The sequence below is a fragment of the Vipera berus genome, assembly GCF_964194415.1.
Source record: "Vipera berus genome assembly, chromosome: Z".
Lineage (NCBI taxonomy): Eukaryota > Metazoa > Chordata > Lepidosauria > Squamata > Viperidae > Vipera > Vipera berus.
In genome coordinates this window covers 110,648,022-110,667,053 of record NC_138205.1, presented here as the reverse complement: position 1 = coordinate 110,667,053, position 19,032 = coordinate 110,648,022, and the positions used below count along the sequence as shown (strand labels likewise).

The 19,032-nt window shown below is 40.2% G+C and overlaps 1 protein-coding gene across 1 annotated transcript; it reads left to right on the top strand.

Moving 5' to 3' along the window:
- Nucleotides 1-2,065: 2,065 nt before the first annotated feature.
- Nucleotides 2,066-17,254, top strand: LRRD1 (leucine rich repeats and death domain containing 1; the record flags this gene model as incomplete). Its single annotated transcript, XM_081346269.1, has 9 exons — nucleotides 2,066-4,021; nucleotides 5,254-5,452; nucleotides 5,976-6,137; nucleotides 11,132-11,217; nucleotides 11,682-12,026; nucleotides 12,747-13,441; nucleotides 14,975-15,075; nucleotides 16,715-16,835; nucleotides 17,074-17,254. 9 exons carry the CDS (start codon nucleotides 2,066-2,068, stop codon nucleotides 17,252-17,254), a joined length of 3,846 nt encoding a protein of 1,281 aa, XP_081202395.1.
- Nucleotides 17,255-19,032: the final 1,778 nt, after the last annotated feature.

Genomic DNA, 19,032 nt, shown 5'->3' with positions numbered 1-19,032 from the left:
GTCATAAAAGAACCGAGGTTGCCTACCCCTGCTCTAGTGCAATGTTTCTTCAACAATGTTTCTCTGACTTGCTGGTTAGAAATATAACTACCATCAATGTGGCCCAGCATTGGATTAGAACTATGTAAATTTATCTTTTTATTAAAGTTTTTAATCTTTTTAAATTTAAATAATTTTCCCCTTTCCGGTTTTTGCATTTCTGACATAAGACGAGATGAGATAAATCACTCCTGTTGGCAGTCATTGCTCTAATGCAATGTTTCTCAACCTCAGTAACTTTAAGATGTGTGAACGTTAACTCTCAGAATTCCCCAGCCAGGGAACTCCACACATCTTGAAAGTTGCTGAGGTTGAGAAACACTTTCTAACAGTATGACTGGTAGGCATCCCATGGGCAAGACTTGAGTTTCTTTCTTCATATTTTATTTATCCCAACCTTTTCAAATCCAATATTAAGATGTTATATTAAAGTACCACTATAAATGGGGAAACAAGTAATGCTTGGTTATACGAGCAAATTAAAAGAATTAACACATACTCTAAGCAACTGTTTCTCAGGTGCAGTCCTTATAAAGGTAGAATTGTGCTAATAGTCACAGGCCAGAGAATTGAAGACCATGTTTTATAAAGTTCTGTATTAATTTACTTACAAAATTTATATTCCATGTTATAATTCCCAAACTACTGATTCTTTTTTCCCTCGTTTTATATCTCTTTTTAAATGACCCATATGACATATGTTTCTACATCACATTCCAGACTGGACTGTCTTTATTTACAAAACATTATATTGGTCATTGTGAATTCGATTTAAAAGCACATTCCCCATATTTAAAACATCCGTAATTAGGATGTATGTTATTCTTTTCATCCAAATTTCTAAAATTTAAACAGGAGTTTGAAATTGGGTAAACTAGTACACAAGAGGATGGAAGTGGACTCTTCTTAGTTCATTAGTCATTTGCACCATGGAACAGAATTCCAATGTAGTGAATACCAATAGAGTGAATCCAGAAGACCTTTTTCCTAGGGGCCTGTATTTTTGTTTGTTAAACTGTTAAACAAATAAAGATCTAATCATATGAGGCACTTTGAAAAATATTGCACTGATGTGCTTTCTAAAGGAAATAAGTTTGTACGTTCACAAGATCACAAGATAATCTCAGAGCTAAAGAAACAGACTATCAATTATTTAAGAAGAACAGTTTGTGATAAACTCAAAAATTATAGAACTCAAATCCTACATCTAAACAGAATCTCTGACTTGGTGAGAAAAAAAAGCCAATCAGAATTGTTTTAAACTGGAACTTCCATTTGAAAATCTCTGGCAGTTGGAAGTTCTATAAGATGAGGTTTAAAAGAAGAACATGCCGTACTTGATATATGTACTCTAGCTTTTTAATATTGACAGAAGGTTCACAAATGGCAAATATTCTAGACATCACACTATATGATCGCTACAGAGACCTTCAAATTCAATTTTAAAAAGATGCTTTGCAGTAATGTATATAGATAGTAGCTGTGGCAGTTCTTTGTAGTAAAGAAAGAAATTGGTCTTTTAAAAGTTGTAGAAAGGTATAATTTTTGTATCCAAAGCACTGCAAAACCTTAATATCTAGGCATAAACAAGAATTAGCTTTATTTCTAAGAAGCATGTTTAGATTTGCATTGCACAGCTACAGCCATGAATGAAATAAGGGGTAAACCTTATCTGAATAAGATCATACAGTTTTACCATAAGTTTTATTGTTCTTAGAATAAACTGGTGATATTATTAGAATTCTCTTACCTGTTATCTTTTTACGAATTAATTTTAAAAGATAGATTATTTAAAATGTAAATGTGATGGTTCTAAGCAGTTACAAACAGCTAAAATTCAATCTAACAGTTACGACTACTAAGTAATATTTTTGCTTCATTACTATTTCACTAACTTTGTCTGAATCCTGTTTCTTATATCATGCCATTACGTTATGATTTTTCTCCTTTTTTATTTTTTAATAAAGGCTGGAATAAGCAGTAACAACTGACAGTGTTTTTTTCAAAGAAGAACACATAAAAGAAGATGGAGTCAATGAAAGAGGCTGAAAATGGCAGCATACAATCTCTTAAAGAACATGATGTAATTGAAAGTTCTTCAAATCAAGTGCTGAAAGAAAATCAGCAAGAACCCACCAATGCTAATGAAAGTGAAACTATCTCACAAGCATTGGAAACATCGGAAATATCATCAAGCAGTTTGCCCATGGAAAAGGCGAGTGAATTTCAGGAGATTAAAACTGAAACAGAAGCAAAAAGTTCTATAGGTCCTTTACAAGATGCAGAGAAAGTGGAGTCGCTAAAAAAAGTTTCAGTAGATTGGACAGTCGATACAAAGCACGTTGAACTTCTGGCATATCTATATGCTGAAGGATTAGCTGAAATTCCACAATATTTTTTTGAAGTTCAAGCTAAAAAAAGTTTGCTACTTTCCGTAGAAAATGCTACAGTATGTCAGAAGCTATCCAAAGAATCAATATTTGAAATGATGCTTGATGAGTTTACAGTTCAGTTACACACAAGAGGGCTCATTGAAGTTCCTTCAGGGATTTTTGACACAAAGAAGTTGAAGTTTTTGAATTTAAACAATAATGAAATAAAGACCCTACCAAAAGAGATAGGTTTGTTGAAAAACCTGGAAATACTATCTATGGAAGGAAATCAGTTAACTTCATTACCTCCTGAAATTTGTCTTCTTAAAAAACTTAGAACTTTGAATCTCAGTTATAATCAAATATCATCATTCCCACAAAACTTTTCTGTACTATCAAGACTCAGATGTCTTTTGCTCAGTCATAACAATATTGAAAAAATCAACTTTGCTTTAGAAAAACTTGAAAGGCTAGAAATGTTAGAGCTCAGTGGAAATAATGTGACCCTCCCAGATTCTATATCTACCATGAACAAATTAAATGCACTCCTTTTAAATTCCTGTAACATTTCAATATTTCCAAAAATGATCTGTTACATTCCAAATCTAAATAAGCTTAGTTTGTCAGAAAATCAGATCCAAAGTTTACCAAAAGAAATCAAAGAACTCAAAAGTTTAAAAGACTTTTCATTAAGTAACAACAAGCTTACATTTTTGCCTGTGCAGCTTTTTCATTTGGTACATATTGAAAAACTGAGGCTGGATAATAACCAGTTAGAAAGTCTTTCAGATAAAGTGGAAAACCTTGAAAAGCTTTGTGACCTTAATCTTGCTAAAAATCTACTAAAAATAATTCCTGATAGTCTTTGCAATTGTATCATGATAGAATGCCTCAATCTTAATGACAACCAATTAAGAGAGATTCCTTCTACTCTCTACAGATTAAAATATCTAAAGGAATTGTACCTAAACAGAAACCAACTGATCGTGTTAGATGAAAAAATAGCATACATGAAAGAACTCTTAATTTTAGAAATATCAGGAAATGTATTAATGTACATTCCTATTGAAATAAAAAGCTGTACTGAAATCATTAAAATTGACTTAAGTTATAATAAATTGGCTGTGTTTCCACTTGGATTGTGCGCACTAGCTGCTCTTAGTCACTTAAATCTCAGTGGAAATTATATTTCAGAAATAACTATTGACATTTCATTTATTAAAAATCTGCAGCATCTAAATTTCAGTAAGAACAAGTTGCTATCGTTTTCCATACACCTTTGTACTCTTTCTAGACTGAGCTATTTAGATCTAAGTAACAATGAAATAAGCAATGTTCCAACAAGTGTGCACCAAATGCAATGTCTTCAGGTTCTGCTATTATATCATAACAAATTTACTTTGTTTCCCAGAGAATTGTGTGTTCTAAGTTATTTAAAGGTTCTTGATCTTTCTGAAAACAAAATACAGTTCATTCCTGACGATATTAAGCAACTATCAAAGCTAAAAGTCTTAAATCTATCAGACAACCAGTTTGCATCATTTCCAAATGAAATATGCCAACTTTTATCATTGCAGAAGTTAACTCTGAGTCAGAAAAATGGATTAAGGGTAAGCTACCTAAAATTATGACTCTTTATGCTGGGTGGGGAATTCTGAGAGTTGAAGTTCAAACTTCTTAAAGTTGCCAGGTTTGAAAAACATGACATATGTTCTGGTATGCTAGGCCCAACAGCGCGATCAAGATTGATGACTTTTTTACCATTTTAAAATTACACCTTATGTTTCACAGATCTTCTAAACCAGGGCTTTTCAATCTTTTCACCCATTGTACCACTTTTAGGATATGGCAACATCCGAGTACCACCAAGTTGCCTAGTAAGATGTCAAAAAAAAAAAAAAAGTAAAAAAGTGATGAAGTACAGGTAGTCCTCAACTTACAACAGTTCACTTAGTGATTGTTCAAAGTTATAATGGCACTAAAAAAGTGCCCCCCAAGCCACAGCCGAGCAAGACACCTGCCTGCCTGACCGGCGGTGCTCTTCCTTCTGTCCAAGGTTTTCATTGTTGTGAGCATTTCTGTTGAGGATTGGCAGCGGGGGTGGGGTGGGGGGTGTTTGGTTTTTATTCCCCCCCATCTGCTGGGTGGTTGCAGCAGGTTTTGGTCACTTCACATGATCCTGGGATACTGTGACCATCATAAATATGAATCAGTTGCCAAGCATCTGAATATAAATCACAAGACCCTGGAGATGCTGCAACATTCCAGCTGATCAGCGCTTCTTCCGGGCTTAGCAGAAGCACTGGGATCAGCACCAAGCTCCAGCTGGAGCCTGGTGCTGATCCTAGCGCTTCTGCTGAGCCCTGACAGCTCTGCAGCTCCAGCCATCTCTCGCTCAGGCTTGTGCGGTGCTACCACTGGTTCAGCTCATTCCCCTCCCCCACTACCACTTTTCTAGGATGATTGCGTACCACCTGCCAGGTGCCAATGTACCACAGGTGGTGCCCGTACCACTGGTTGAAAAGCCCTGTTCTAAACTCTTACCTCCTCAAATTGAATCCTCCTTAAATTATATCTGTACTCTGACATCTAGAAATCTGAAGCAACTCCTAAGGACCAGAGAGCACCAAGTCTCTGCAGTTCAAACCTGAGTCGTATATATATATATATATTTATTGGGAATATTTTAAAAATACTTATTTGGATCATTATCTTTGTTTTGTTTTGTTTTGTTTTGTTGTGCAGCACTGTTTTAGCAGAATCTATTCAACATTTTCTTATGTAGGTTTGTAACAAAACAATCCCTCGGTATAAAAATATTCTTAATTGCTTTTATTTTCAGTTAAAATCACTGACAGAAGAGATATCAAAGCTGACATCTCTTAAAGAGCTGGATATTTCTCACAATGAATTACAAGAAATACCAGAAAGTATAGGGGACATACAAAGCTTGGTCACTTTGATAGCAAACAACAATTGTTTAACACAACTTCCCTCAAGTTTTTCATCACTCTGTAATTTGCAGCATCTGAATCTGAGAGGTAAGCAGTTTTATATTCATTATCATAAGAAATGATACTCAGGTGTAAAAATACTGTGGCCTTAATCTGATGAAAATATGCAGAATCAAGTTGTGATGTGCAGATCAGATGTAGCAAGTATACAAAAGTGAGTATAAACATGTACAAACTTGTATTCAGCTGCAATAGAAAGCTAACAAATATTATTTTGACAATACTTGGATAACTGGAGAGGTGTGTTCTTAAATAAAGGGTAATATGGGTGTATAGGGTTTTTAATTACATAATAGAAATATTTATAATTATTTGTCAGCTTATAAATGAAATGGAGTCAATTGCAACATGATAAAAATGAATTAAAATAAAATTTTAAAAATCAAATGACTGATATAGTATAACAACCCACTATTTCTGTCAATTTAACCATTTGTTCCTTAATATTAATATTCCTATGATTGATAACTCCTCAAAATGGCAATCAGTTAATAGAATGCAAATACAGCCCTATTTATTTATTTATTTATTTGTTTGTTTGTTTTACTAGAAAACAAGCTTGTATACTTGCCCAGTGATATGCACCTTCTTCTGCAACTAAAGGATATAGATTTAGATGAAAATACCCTCATCAGGCCTCCTCTGGAAGTCTGCAAAGGGAAACAGCTTCTCCCCATCATACATTACTTAGAAAATGCTGACCAAAGAGATGGTAAGTTTAGATTAAATTTCCCAATATCAGTAGACTTCCTACTCATGCCTCAGATTGCTTTCTTTGGGCTTCTGAGACTTCCTATCTACCATGGGGGTAAGGAGGTAGGGAGCCGCCCTTGTTTCTTGATTGCTCTGATCACATGGATTAAGCCATGTGAGTTAGAAGAAGTTTGCTGACTATTTTATAGCATTAATAGATAATAGATATTGTTCAAAGATGTTCTAGTTATAAGCCTCATCAATAAGATGTAGCAACAAATTATGAGTGTCTGCAGATTATTTGCTGAACATAAAGACATAGCTTGCTGTACCAACATAAGTCACCTTAATTTACACTCTGAGGAATCCTCCTTGATACTCTTTTAATGGATCAGCTGCTTGCAATAAGCCTCTTTTTCACCTCATTTGGGACACCAAATGTGGCAGAGATCTTTGTAAATGGAGAGGGAACTAACCTAGAAATTACAGAAAGCAAATGCTGGACTCTTCAAAGATGTAGAGTGTTGTGTACTAGATTCTTTGCTTGAGTGAAGAGACGAGGCGAGTGAGGCAAGAACATTCTTTATTTGCTTGTAGGAACTGAACTGAGAAACAGGGCTGCGAATGCAGCTATTTTATACCCTGGCCTCTAGGTGGCAGCCAATAGGTTTAAAGCAACCTATTGCTGCCCTAAAGGCAGCCAATGGCAGCTCCGGAGACGGGTTGTCTGAGGAGCTGGGAGCCGTTAGCCAGCTCCTTGCTTAAGCAACCTTCCAGCATTCAAACCCATGTGGTACACTCAGCAAAACAAGGCCCAATATATTACACCCCTCCCCCCTAGAATGTACACACATTATAATAACAAAAGTAGAAAAATAAAATACAGCAATTACAGAATTTGCAATAGTATAAAATAGCAGTATACAAAAGTACAGTATTGTTCAAGTGTATTCACTAATACAGAGGCTTTCCTGAGCAGGCAGCAATTACAGTAATCACACAACATTACAGCACAATTATTAAGGACAAAATCCTGTAAATAAGCTGGAGGTTTGTGAACCCTCATAGATCGCCTGGGGTTCCAGTCAAATTCTGGTCTACCAGCTTGCCCATCGGGCTGGGTAGACCAGGACTCTTGAGTCTATGAGAGTCAGGCTGACTCGAGTCCCTCTAGCTGGCCATTCCAGGTCAGCCCAAGCCAAAGTCCATTGTTGGAGCAGAGTTAGCACAGCAGCTGTATTGGTCAGGTTGACTTTCCCTGTCAGAGGACCCATGTTGCACTCCCGGGCTTTGCCCATCTACGACCACTTCCCCATTGCTCTGACTGCTAGGGTCCTCAGAACATGTGAATTGTCCTGGTTGGCTACCGGTTTCTGGCTCTAGTAGTGGGCCTGTGATGAGGTCCTCACTTTGTGGCCATTCTGGGATCCGCTTCCGCAGCTGATCAATATGGCAGTGAACAACTCACCCGCCATCTAGTGTCACTTTGTATGAGAGAGGGCCTGAGATTTTAGTGATTTTGCCTGGCACCCACAAGTTTCCATGCCCATAGTTCCGGGTCCACACCCCATCACCCACTTGCAACCCCCTTGGAGGCCTTGGGTGAGAAGTGTCTGCTGCCACCTGATCTGGGTCCAACATGTCCAGTTTAGTGATGAGTCTTTTTCCCCAGTGAAGCTCTGCTGGGTTCTTCCCTGTTGCTGTGCAAGGCGTAGTATGCTGGCAAAGCAAGAAATCAGCCAGCCTGTGGTGCCAATCCCCAGTCACTATGTGCTTCAGTGACTCCTTTGTAGTGCGCACCATCCGTTCAGCCTACCCATTACTTGAAGGGTGAAATGGAGCCGATGTAGCATGCCTAATGAGGTTAGTCCTCAAGAAGGCTTGGAACTCTGCCACTGTGAACTGGGCCCCGTTATCAGACACTATGATGTCCGGCAGCAAAAAATTTCCTAAGCACCTGGATGGTCCTAGCAGTTGTCATACTTGTGATTGGAATAACTTCCAGCCATTTAGGGTGGCTGTCGACCACTATAAAAAATAGCTGTCCCTGAAAGGGCCCAGTGAAGTCAATGTGAATCCTCAACCAAGGAGTGTGTGTCTCCTCCCATAGGTGGACAGGGGCTTGTGGCATTTCAGGCCTAGACTGTTGACATGTGTAACACCCGTGTACTTAAGCCTTGATAGCCTTATCTAACCCAGGCCACCATAGGTAGCTTCATGCCAATGTCTTCATCCGGACAATGCCTGGATGTCCCTCATGTAGTGACTGCAGTACCCTGTCTCTTAATGAAGTGGGGATAATGACCCTGCTCCCCCATACAATACAAACCTTGTGAGCTGAAAGCTCGTGTCTACGTGTGAAGTTGTTCTGGAACTCGGGTCCAGGACTGTTTTCCAGCCAACCTGTGTGAACCCAGGATAGCACCCTACTTAAAACATTGTCTGCAGCAGTTTCTGCAGCCACATCCCCTGCGTGGAAGGGAAACTCAGGCAAATCCTGAGTTGGACAAAATGCAAGCTGCTGGAGCCGGATCTGGCTCGATCTGTGGCAATATCTTTGTCAGGTTTGTGAACCAGCCTGAAGCTGTAGGCTGACAAGAAGATGGACCATCTTAACATTCTAGGGACAAGATGTGGGATGTCTATCTGTCAGTAGTGAATAACCCCAATAGTGGCTTATGGTCTGTGAAGACTGTGAATTCCCTACCATACAAGTAATCATGGAATTTCTTTACCCTGGCCAGAATGGCCAAGGCCTCTTTGTCAATTTGAGTGTAATTGCGCTCAGCAGAGGACAAGGTCCTCGAGTAATAAGCAATTGGGACTTGAGTCCCATCACTCTCCAAATGACTTAAAACAGCCTTCAGGCCATCTTCGGTGACTTGATTGGTGCAGAGATAGTTCTCGACCCTGGAGATGTGTGAAGACCATCTTTCTGGGTGAGTTACATCAAATTCTTCCAGCTTCCTGACCTTTGCCATTTTGGGAAGTCTCCATGGCTGGGGCTCGTTGTCATCTTGTCCTGCTCCTCTGTAGGCCCACGGACTGATCCACAGGGCTCGTGGTCGCTAGCGTGGCTGTGCTAGGCCGACTGAGGGAAAGAAATCGCTTTCCCTGCCAGGTGCTTGTTGGCCTCACCCCTAGTGACTCTCAGCTCTTCGGGAGGAGCAGGATCCCATCCTCATTGCCAGTGTTGTGTACTGGGTTCTTTGCTTGAGTGAAGAGACGAAGTGAGTGAGTTCAGGCAGGAACATTCTTTATTTGCTTGCAGGAACTGAACTGAGAAACAGGGCTGCAAATGCAGCTGTTTTACACCCTGGCCTCTAGATGACGGCCAATAGGTTTAAAGCAACCTATTGCCGCCCTAGAGGCAGCCAATGGCAGCTCTGGAGACAGGTTGTCTGAGGAGCTGGGAGCCATTAGCCAGATCCTTGCTTAAGCAACCTTCCAGCATTCAAACCCATGTGGTACACTCAGCAAAACAACGCCCAATACATTACGTAGAGAATCTGTTGAAGCTTTATTCCTCCCAATCTTTTGAACATTTAGAAAGAAATATTGAAACCAAAACAGATTATTTGGAGCCTCAGTAGTCCAAATTGAGAATCAAAGGTAACATTCAAAATAAAATGTCTAAGCAAAGAGATAAACTCATCCAGAGGATCAGTTTGAAGTTTCTATTCTCCTGTTTCTGCGCCAACAGTCTTAATAATCCTTCCAATCCTTCTTGAATAATCTCTGACCACTTCCTTCTTATAGAAGGCTTTCCAGGTTGAAGAACCAATTCTCTTGCTTGGTATCTGATATCAGATACAGATCTGATAAATTAATCCAACATGTTTTCTCTGCTGACTTCTGTCATCCGCTCTCTCCCTCAACTTTCTTTTCTAATCTCTTAGTCCTGTATAAAAACAGCCTTTATGAGTCATAGGCACTGAATTTGCAGGGACTTATATTCTGCTGCTGTGGTTTATTTAAAAGAAGGTTGCATTTTTCCTTCCACATAAAATGCATCCCCAAAGAACATCCTCAATTACTTTCTCTTCTACTAGAGACTAAATTACATTAAATATAAATTTGTTCATTGCAAATACCTAGAGTATCATATACTCAAAATGTTACATGTTTTGTGCCAGCCATGGCAGTTCCCCAAATAGGTCATCAGATGGAGCAAAGAGGCTTCTTTGCTCCCCTGCAGCAGCCCCATTGGCGAGAGAGTTTTATGGCTAGGGAGGGGCCGAGACCCCCCATAAATACCTCTGCCCATGGGCTGCTTCTTTGTTCTGCTTCTCATTTCTATTTTCTCTCTTGCATGCATTCTCTATCATACAAGCATGGATGCTTCCATGCCATATAGCTCTTTTTATATAACCTATCGATGAATAAAGCTTCATAATGACTGCATCTCTGCATCCTGCCTCTTTTACTTGGAAGCACCTTAATGACCCATCGATCTCTCGTCACACAAAATTCAGCCCAATATTTTTTGGGCCTTTTCCAGGACTCATGCTTGTTATTTGGTCCTACCCACCCTTTCATAAAATTTCCATTGTTTCTTCACTTCTACATTTTACATTTATCAGAAGATGAGTGGATGGCCCCAGAAAACATAAATCAATATCTATTACAAAGCAGGAAAAACAATTCCATTTAAAATGTTTTTCTAAGCAGACAACTATAGTCTATCAATAATCTGAAATAAGATACTACAAATCAGGGCTTTTTTGTCATAGAATGCACTGGAACAGAGTTCCAGCGCGCTTTTTTGACAGATTTTCCAGAGTTGCATTCTTTTCCTATTGTTTTCCTTCCTATCTATTATGTACTAACAATTAATGTATTTGATTTAAATGTGTCTCCAACTTTTTTAGAGGAAAACTGAAGTTTGTATTTGAGTGGGAAACTAGCTTTCAATTTGATTGGTCACCGCCTAGTAGTGACATGTATAAATAGCTGTCAGTCTATCTGTTGAGTTCAGTTCTGTTATTCTTGCAAATAAACCTGTTGCATTAGATCGCTCTGGTCAATGTCTCCAAGAATCCACTACACAACAATGGCGACGAAGGTGGGATCTTGCTGAAGGAATGATGCCTATTACAGTTGAAGTCACAGGGTGTTAGCCCAGGCACCAGAGCCCTGGTCGGACCATGTCCCCACCCTGCCTGCCAGTAAGCCAAACTGGAGGACATTGTCATGGGATCTGTCCCCTGGATCTAGGCAGTTCATCTCCTTCATAGCAAGAGAGGCAATGTCCAAGACCTTACAAAAATACTACCATGGCCAAGGTGGGGAGGCTCAATGAGTTTGATGTCTACCACCCAGAACCGTGGAGCTCCTACGTCTCCAGGTTGGACAACTACCTGTGGGCCAACCAGGTCAGAGAGGACAGGTTGAAAGCAGTGACCCTGTTCTGTGCGGGTGGACAGGCCACATTTGACATCGCCGAGAATCTAGTTGCGCCAGCCAGCATTGAGTCAGTAATGTATGCTGACTTAAAAAGAAGACTGAAAGAACACTTTGAACCCAAGCTGTTCATAATTGCTTGGCGTCATGCTTTTGAAAGTTGGTAGCTGAATTCGTGGCCGCACTCCGACAAGCTTCATGCCACTGCGAGTTCCCAGACCTGGAGGATCGTCTCAGGGACAGACTTGTGTGCGGGCTGATGAATAGAGACTTGGAGCAGCGCCTGTTTGCAATGGAAAATCTGACCTTCCAAGGTGCCTTGAAGGAAATCATAGCAGATGAGGCCGCTGGTGCAGCGATGAAGGCTTTACGGCCTCAAAAACCACCCTCCAGCCAGGTAGCCATGCATCAAGAGACTATTGAGAGACCGGAAGATTCAGAAGAGGATGATGAGATCGACTGGTTGCAAAAAGAACCCATTAGACAGCATCGTCCAACAGAACAAGCAACTAGTCCTTAAAGCTGCGCGAGCTGCGGGGGACAACACAAAAGGACTGAGTGCAGGTTTTGCACAGCAATGTGCTGTGCCTGTGGGAAGCAAGGCCATATCACCAGAGTCTGTAGAGGTTGCCAGAGAGATGCTCAGACTGCAGATGTCCCGCAGAAAGGTAAATGGGCCTTGGGGCAGAACAGGGTCGGATATTGTTCTGGGAGGAGAAGCATTCTGTGGACGGGAGCCCAACACCCCCTTAAAAATAAGCTGAGACTTCAAGTCAAAATAAAAGGGGTCCCTTATTCCATGGAGCTAGACACTGGTTCAGCTCTGTCCATCATTTCTTACAAGACTTTCAGTTATATCTGCAGACAAGACAAGAAGTGAGTTCAACTCAAACCATCAAGCCTTGTTCTGACAGATTTTCAAAATTGCTGCATTGCGGTGAAGGGCGAAGCCTCCATAAGAGTCAGATTCAATGACGTTGTGGTCGTTGAAGGACAGCGTACAAGTCTAATAGGATTAGACTGGTTCAAAGCCCTGGGCATCCAAGTAACTGGCATAAACTGCACTCAAACAGCTGATCTGGCAGCAGTATGCCAATAGTATGCTGATGTGTTCAGTCCTAACCTAGGACAATACAAAGGGGCACCCATCTCCCTTAATCTTGATCCAGCTGTTACTCCAATCAGGATAAAATCGCACAGAATGCCTTTTGCATTAAAACCAAAGATCGATGCAGAGCTGGACAAATTAGTGCAACAGGGAGTGCTCCAACCCATGGACAGTAGCCTGTGGGAGACTCCCATAGTGACCCCAGTGGAGTCCAATGGGGACGTCCATATCTATACAGACTACAAGTGCACAATCAACAAGGCACTACAGCAACATGCTTACCCAGTTCCAGTGATAAGTCACATCCTCGCATCACTTCAAGGAGGTTGCCTGTTTGCCAAACTAGACCTCACACAAGCCTACCAGCAGCAGCCAGCTGACAATGCCACATCAGAGGCACAGACAATCATCACTCATAGAGGAACATTCAGAGTTTGTCACCTGCAGTTTGGGGTAAGTGTTGCCCCAGGATTGTTCCAAAGCATCATGGAATGGACACTTAAAAATATACCAGGTGTCTGCACCTATTTTGATGATGTCCTGATTGCAAGTGAATCTGCAGCAGTCCTAGAAGATCGCCTCAGAGCAGTGCTTCAATGGTTCTGTGAAGCAGGGTTGAAGTTAAAGAAAGAAAAGTGTCAAATTGGAGTGGACTCTACTGAGTTCTTGGGATTCCAGATAGATGCTGCTGGAATCCATCCATCAGAGGCTAAGCTAAAAGCTATCCAACAAGCCCTCAGACCTAAATCCAAAGGGGAGCTACAGGCATTTCTGAGACTTTTAAATTTTATCACTCGTTTCTGCTACACAAAGTGGTGTTGGAAGAGCCACTCCATTGTCTATTAGACAAAAAAGCACCCTGGGGATGGGCAAGCACCCACGACAAAGCATTCAGAGCAGTCAAATTACTGCTATCATCAAACTCCATGTTAGCCCATTTTAACAAAAAACTGCTTATGATTTTAACTTGTGATGCATCACTGTATGGCATCGGAGCAGCTCTAAGCCATTAAATAGCAGATGGTCGTGAAGCACCCATAGCATATTATTCTAGAATATTATCATCAGCAGAGAGAAACTATCCTCAAATAGACAAGGAAGCTCTCGCTATTGTAGCAGGAATTAAGAAATTCCATGACTTCCAATATGGGCGACCCTTTACCATTTTCACTGATCACAAGCCATTGTTCAACCTATTTATGGCAGACAAGCAGGCACCATAGATCCTATCACCAAGGATGCTGTGATGGTCAATTTTTATGGCTGCCTATTCATACCGGCTAGTCCATAAGCCAGGCAAGGAAATGGGCCATGCTGATGCACTCAGCTGACTGCCTCTGCCTCAAACAGATCCAGCCCCAGCCCCAGCCCCAGCAGCTCGCATCCTGGCAATCCAGGATCTTCCTGAAATACCTCTACATGCTGGAGATGTGGCCGCCGAAACTGCCACTGACAGAACACTCAGCCATGTTCTGAACTGGGTGTTGAGGGGATGACCAGAAAACAGGCCAAGTCCAGAGTTCCAGAACTATGCCAGCAAAAAGGATGAGCTGTCAACCCACAAGGGTTGTGTATTATGGAGAAGCAGGGTGATTGTTCTGCCCACATTGCAATCCAGAGTACTAGAATCTCTGCATGAGGGGCATCCTGGCATCGTTAGAATAAAGGCACTTGCAAGAAGCTACTTGTGGTGGCCAGGTCTGGATAAGGACATTGAGGCTCAAGTAAGGAGCTGTCAGGTTTGCCAAGAAACCCAGCCAGAAATGCCTCAAGCACCAGTGCACCACTGGGAGCCCACACAAACTCCATGGTCTCATGTGCACATCGACTTTGCAGGACCATTTCAGGGACAGGTATTCCTCATTGTAGTGGACAGCTATTCAAAATGGCTAGAGGCAGTATCTGTCCAATCTATGACTACTACCAGGACCATCCAGGAACTGCACAGGCTTTTTGCTACATACAGCCTGCCAGACATCATTGTGTCAGACAACAGGGCACAATTCATGGAAGCAGAGTTCCAGTCCTTCAGCTCCATTCCATCCAGCTTCCAAGGAATTTACAGCTGGGTGAGCCTGTTTGGGCAAGAAACTATGGGCAGGGGGCACCTTGGGTAGTTGCTATTTTGACAAAGGTGTAAGGGCCACTATCCTACGAGGTTGTGTGGTCCGATGCCATATTGACCAATTGCGGCGGTGGCAGGCAAGTCAGAGTCTTGGAGCAGAAGGCAAGAGGACTATAGACATCTATAGGGAAGCTGCCATTCCCAAATTGCTCAGACCCACAGAAACTGTATGAGTGGAACCAGAGTCACCACAGACCAGTGTACTGTGTTTGCTGGCTAGTGATGCGAGCGAACACAGCAGTACAGGTGTACCCGGTATGGACCATCATAGTAGCACTGGTCTACCTGGTGTGGTCAAACATAGTGGCATGGGTCTACCAGGTATGGCTAACCGGCAAGTTGATCGGGAGCCCCAAACAGCTTTGTGGCACTCTGAAAGAACCCGTAATCCACCAGCATATTTAAATGATTATGTGCATAAAATGTACTGGGATGACTTTGTCCAGGGGGAAGGGGTGTTATCTGCTAACAGTTAATGTGTTTGATTTAAATGTGTCTCCAACTATTTTGGAGGGAAACTGAAGTTTGTATTGAGCAGGAAACCAGTTTTCAATTTGATTGGTTGTCGCCTAGTGGCGGCATGTATAAATAGCTGTCAGTCTGTTGGTTGAGTTCAGTTCTGTTATTCTTGCAAATAAACCTGTTGTATTAGATCGGTCTGGTCAATGTCTCCAAGAACCCACTACACAACACAATCCTTGTTTGTTTTTGAAAATGCCCCACTGGCGGTACAGTGAGGGCAGGGTCCTCTCCGGCACTATCTGTCTCCTCTAGGAGGAGCCATGAGGCACCAGAGCACCACAGCCAGAGCGTGGCTTGATTGGCTGGGTCAGACCATGCGGTGTAGAAGCCGATGGTGGCGGTGGGAGACACATAAACATGGTGGCCCTCTTTCATGAGAGGGTGGGCAAGCCTTTTGCCTTCCCTTACAGAAGGTGGGATGTGAGGTTAAAAAGAGGTGAAGCGAGAGGGAAGAAAAGCGGCTGGCGTAGAAGTTTGCCCAACAGTGAAACTTTGCTGTTTTGGTTCCTTGGGTAGTTCAAAGGCTGGGATGTCTACAAAAAAAAATCTCTTTTTAGTCTTTTATACTTTATATTCAAAGTGCAGAGGGGAAGAATAAGAATAAAGCCTACATCTTGTGATTTGGAAGTATTGTTATTAATAATAATATATATTAATTATGTATTGGTCAGATGTACGTAAAGGTAGACTTACAGTATAAGGTTTAATCAGATCTATTTATTAAATTGGGTTTAACTTAAAGGTAAATTAAAAGTAATCTGTTCACTGATAAAGTTTCAACTTTAATTTGTTTCAAGTCAATATCCATATTAAACTCCAAATGTAAATTTTTCCACCTTGTTTGACAACTTCTTAAAAATAATTCAATCTTTTACAAGCAACCAGATTTTGTTTTATTGGGCCAATTTCATTCCACATAGAAAGGTGACATTTCCACTCATTAAACTAAATGGGTATGCCAGTGGTAAATGTCCCAAAAGATTAATAAAATGCCTTCTTGTAATTTAAAGCCACACGGTGCATGGTAACATTAATACTAGTATTAACTTACCTTGAACAACATCCTAGTCTTTTAGATACACTAAAAATTAAAGGATTGTTTTTTCAACTACAAAGGTAAACCTTGTAGAGTAGGCAAGGTGGGTTGTATGACGCGTGTGAGTTCCAGCACCTTTTTTTTTTTACAAAAAAAGTACTGCTACAAATTAATAATTGCCTCTACACACCATTCTGGCTATATTAATACATCCACAATTAAATTTCTACTTATGGATACAGTTAGTCTCAAATCGTACATTCTTTTCAGTTCAGATGCATATTGAGTTGTGATATTGATCTATTCTGATTAGAACAACATTTCCCAGAATTGTATTTATAGTCTAAATAGTTTGCAATATCAAATTACCATTTTCTAATATTTATAATGTGTTTATTTTAGAAAATGTCCTGGAGAAAATATTCAAAACCATTAGTAAAAATATTCCTCTTGATCATTTGGATCATTTTTGCCGAAAAATGCAACTTGACAATGATACAATTGTAGATATCGAAAATAATAGGTTAGTGATTTTTATTGATCAATATTCAATGAGATATTCTATCTTGTTTTGTATGGATTGATTGTGGTTTCCCTTTTTTGTAAGCCACCGAGGGTCCCATTGTCTGAGTTGAGTGGCCATATAAACACTTACATAAATAAATACAATGTCTTTTCCCCTTCTTAGTAGATAAAACTTTTAATCAGTAAATCAGTAATCTTCATGGGAAGATTAAGTATTTTTCTATTTATATTTTTAGGTCTCTTACGTTAGAAGGAAAAGTTGCTGAAGCCTTGAACTCCTGGAAAACAGCAAATCAAAATTTGTCTCCAGCTGCTATGGTAGACCACATGATCAGAATATTGATTATATCTGGCCGATATTATCTGTCCAACAAAATCAAAGCTTTAAAGCTGTGTTCAAGATTGGTAAAGTTTTGAAAAACTCGTATTTCCAATTCAGCAACTTGAACATATCTCGAACCTAAATACATTTATCAGCATTCAGTACCTCACTGATTTAGTGTGCTCTTCATGGGTTGCCCTTGAAAACCACATTGGAAGCTACAATTTGTGGCTGTGCTTCAAGAACACTGCTATGACCTGAGTTGCATTGGTTTCAGGCAATGCCAGACGTTGTCATATATAGCTTATCTGGATATTTTGGAGACTGTTTCCTATTGTATCTGTCCATCCAGTAGGACACATGACTTAGGTCCAATCTACAGAACAGAATCATCTCAGGGGAGCGAGAAGGTATTTTTCTAGATAACTGTACATTGTTCCTGAAACAAGATGCCCCCTGGGATCTGCACAGCCTGCCTTCAAGAAAGTACATAAAACCTGGCTATAACACTGGTTAGGGTATCTGGAGTATTCCTATTGCCCTGTCCTTAGATTGAATATTATATAATTTTGGGGTATTCTTTATCCCAGTTTGACCATTGGAAACGTTTTAACTGTTTATTGCTTTAATCTTTGTTAGCCCTTCAGTTTTATACAAGTGGTGGTGGGGAAATAAAAGTTGAAATTATATATAAAAATAACTATTATTTAAGTTTAAAAATGGATTTCAAAGAGAATTGCAAAATAATTGTGAAATACATAATACACAAATACCATAGAATTACATTCAGTTCAGATTCTATAACTGCTTGGACCTGAACACAACTTTTAAGCCCAATGTAAATTTACAGTCCTATCTCCAAAAATCACAATCCTACATATATGATTTGATTTGCATTTACAGCCAGACATAATATTATGATATGCTTATAAACTGGATTATGACCAGCACATAATGTTGTAAGACTACCAGATTTTTAAATATCAGATGAACATCACCACCATATGGATCTGTAGCTGGTTGACAAACTGTACTCAATGAGTAGTCCTCAATGGCACTACATCCATATGGAGAGAAATAAGCAGTGGGGTACCACAAGGTTCCGTCTTAGGCACAGTACTCTTCAATATCTTCATCAAAGACTTAGATGAGGGAATTGAAGGGGAACTCATCAAATTTGCAGATGACACCAAACTGTCAGGAGAAGGCAACACTCCAGAAGACAAACTCATGATCCAAAAAGATCTAGACAAACTTGAACAATGGGCCCTATCCAACAAAATGAGTTTCAATGTGGAGAAAAGCAAAGTTTTACATTTAGGCAGGAAAAATCAAAGGTACAAGTACAGATTGGGGGGAGACCTGGTTTAAAAACAGTAACTGTGAGAGGGACCTTGGAGTCCTAGTGGACGATCACTTGACTATGAGCCAGCAGTGTACAGCAACAACCAAAAAAGCTAATACAATCCTGGGTTGTATAAACAGAGGCATAGAATCAGGATCACGCAAAGTATTAGTACCGCTTTATAAAACAAAGTCAGAATATGACACAAAATATTACAGAAGTGAAGACTCAGCTGGAAGAACATGATAACGTGTAAAAAAGTTAGACAACTATGATGCATCAGGTGAAAAAGGATTTGATTGAGATATGTGATCATCAGCGCCAAATTTACGTATACATGGATATCTGGAAAAAAGTGAAGAAAATGAAGCAAAATTGACTCAAGCAGTACTGGATTGGGCTATCTTGATTCTCCCAAATGTCCCCTGTAAAAGATATGGCCCAAAAAGGTTGGGAAGAAAATTGCCGAGAATTATTGTGGTGCAACTCTGGACATATGCAAAAAAAGAGCAATTGTTGTGCAAATTG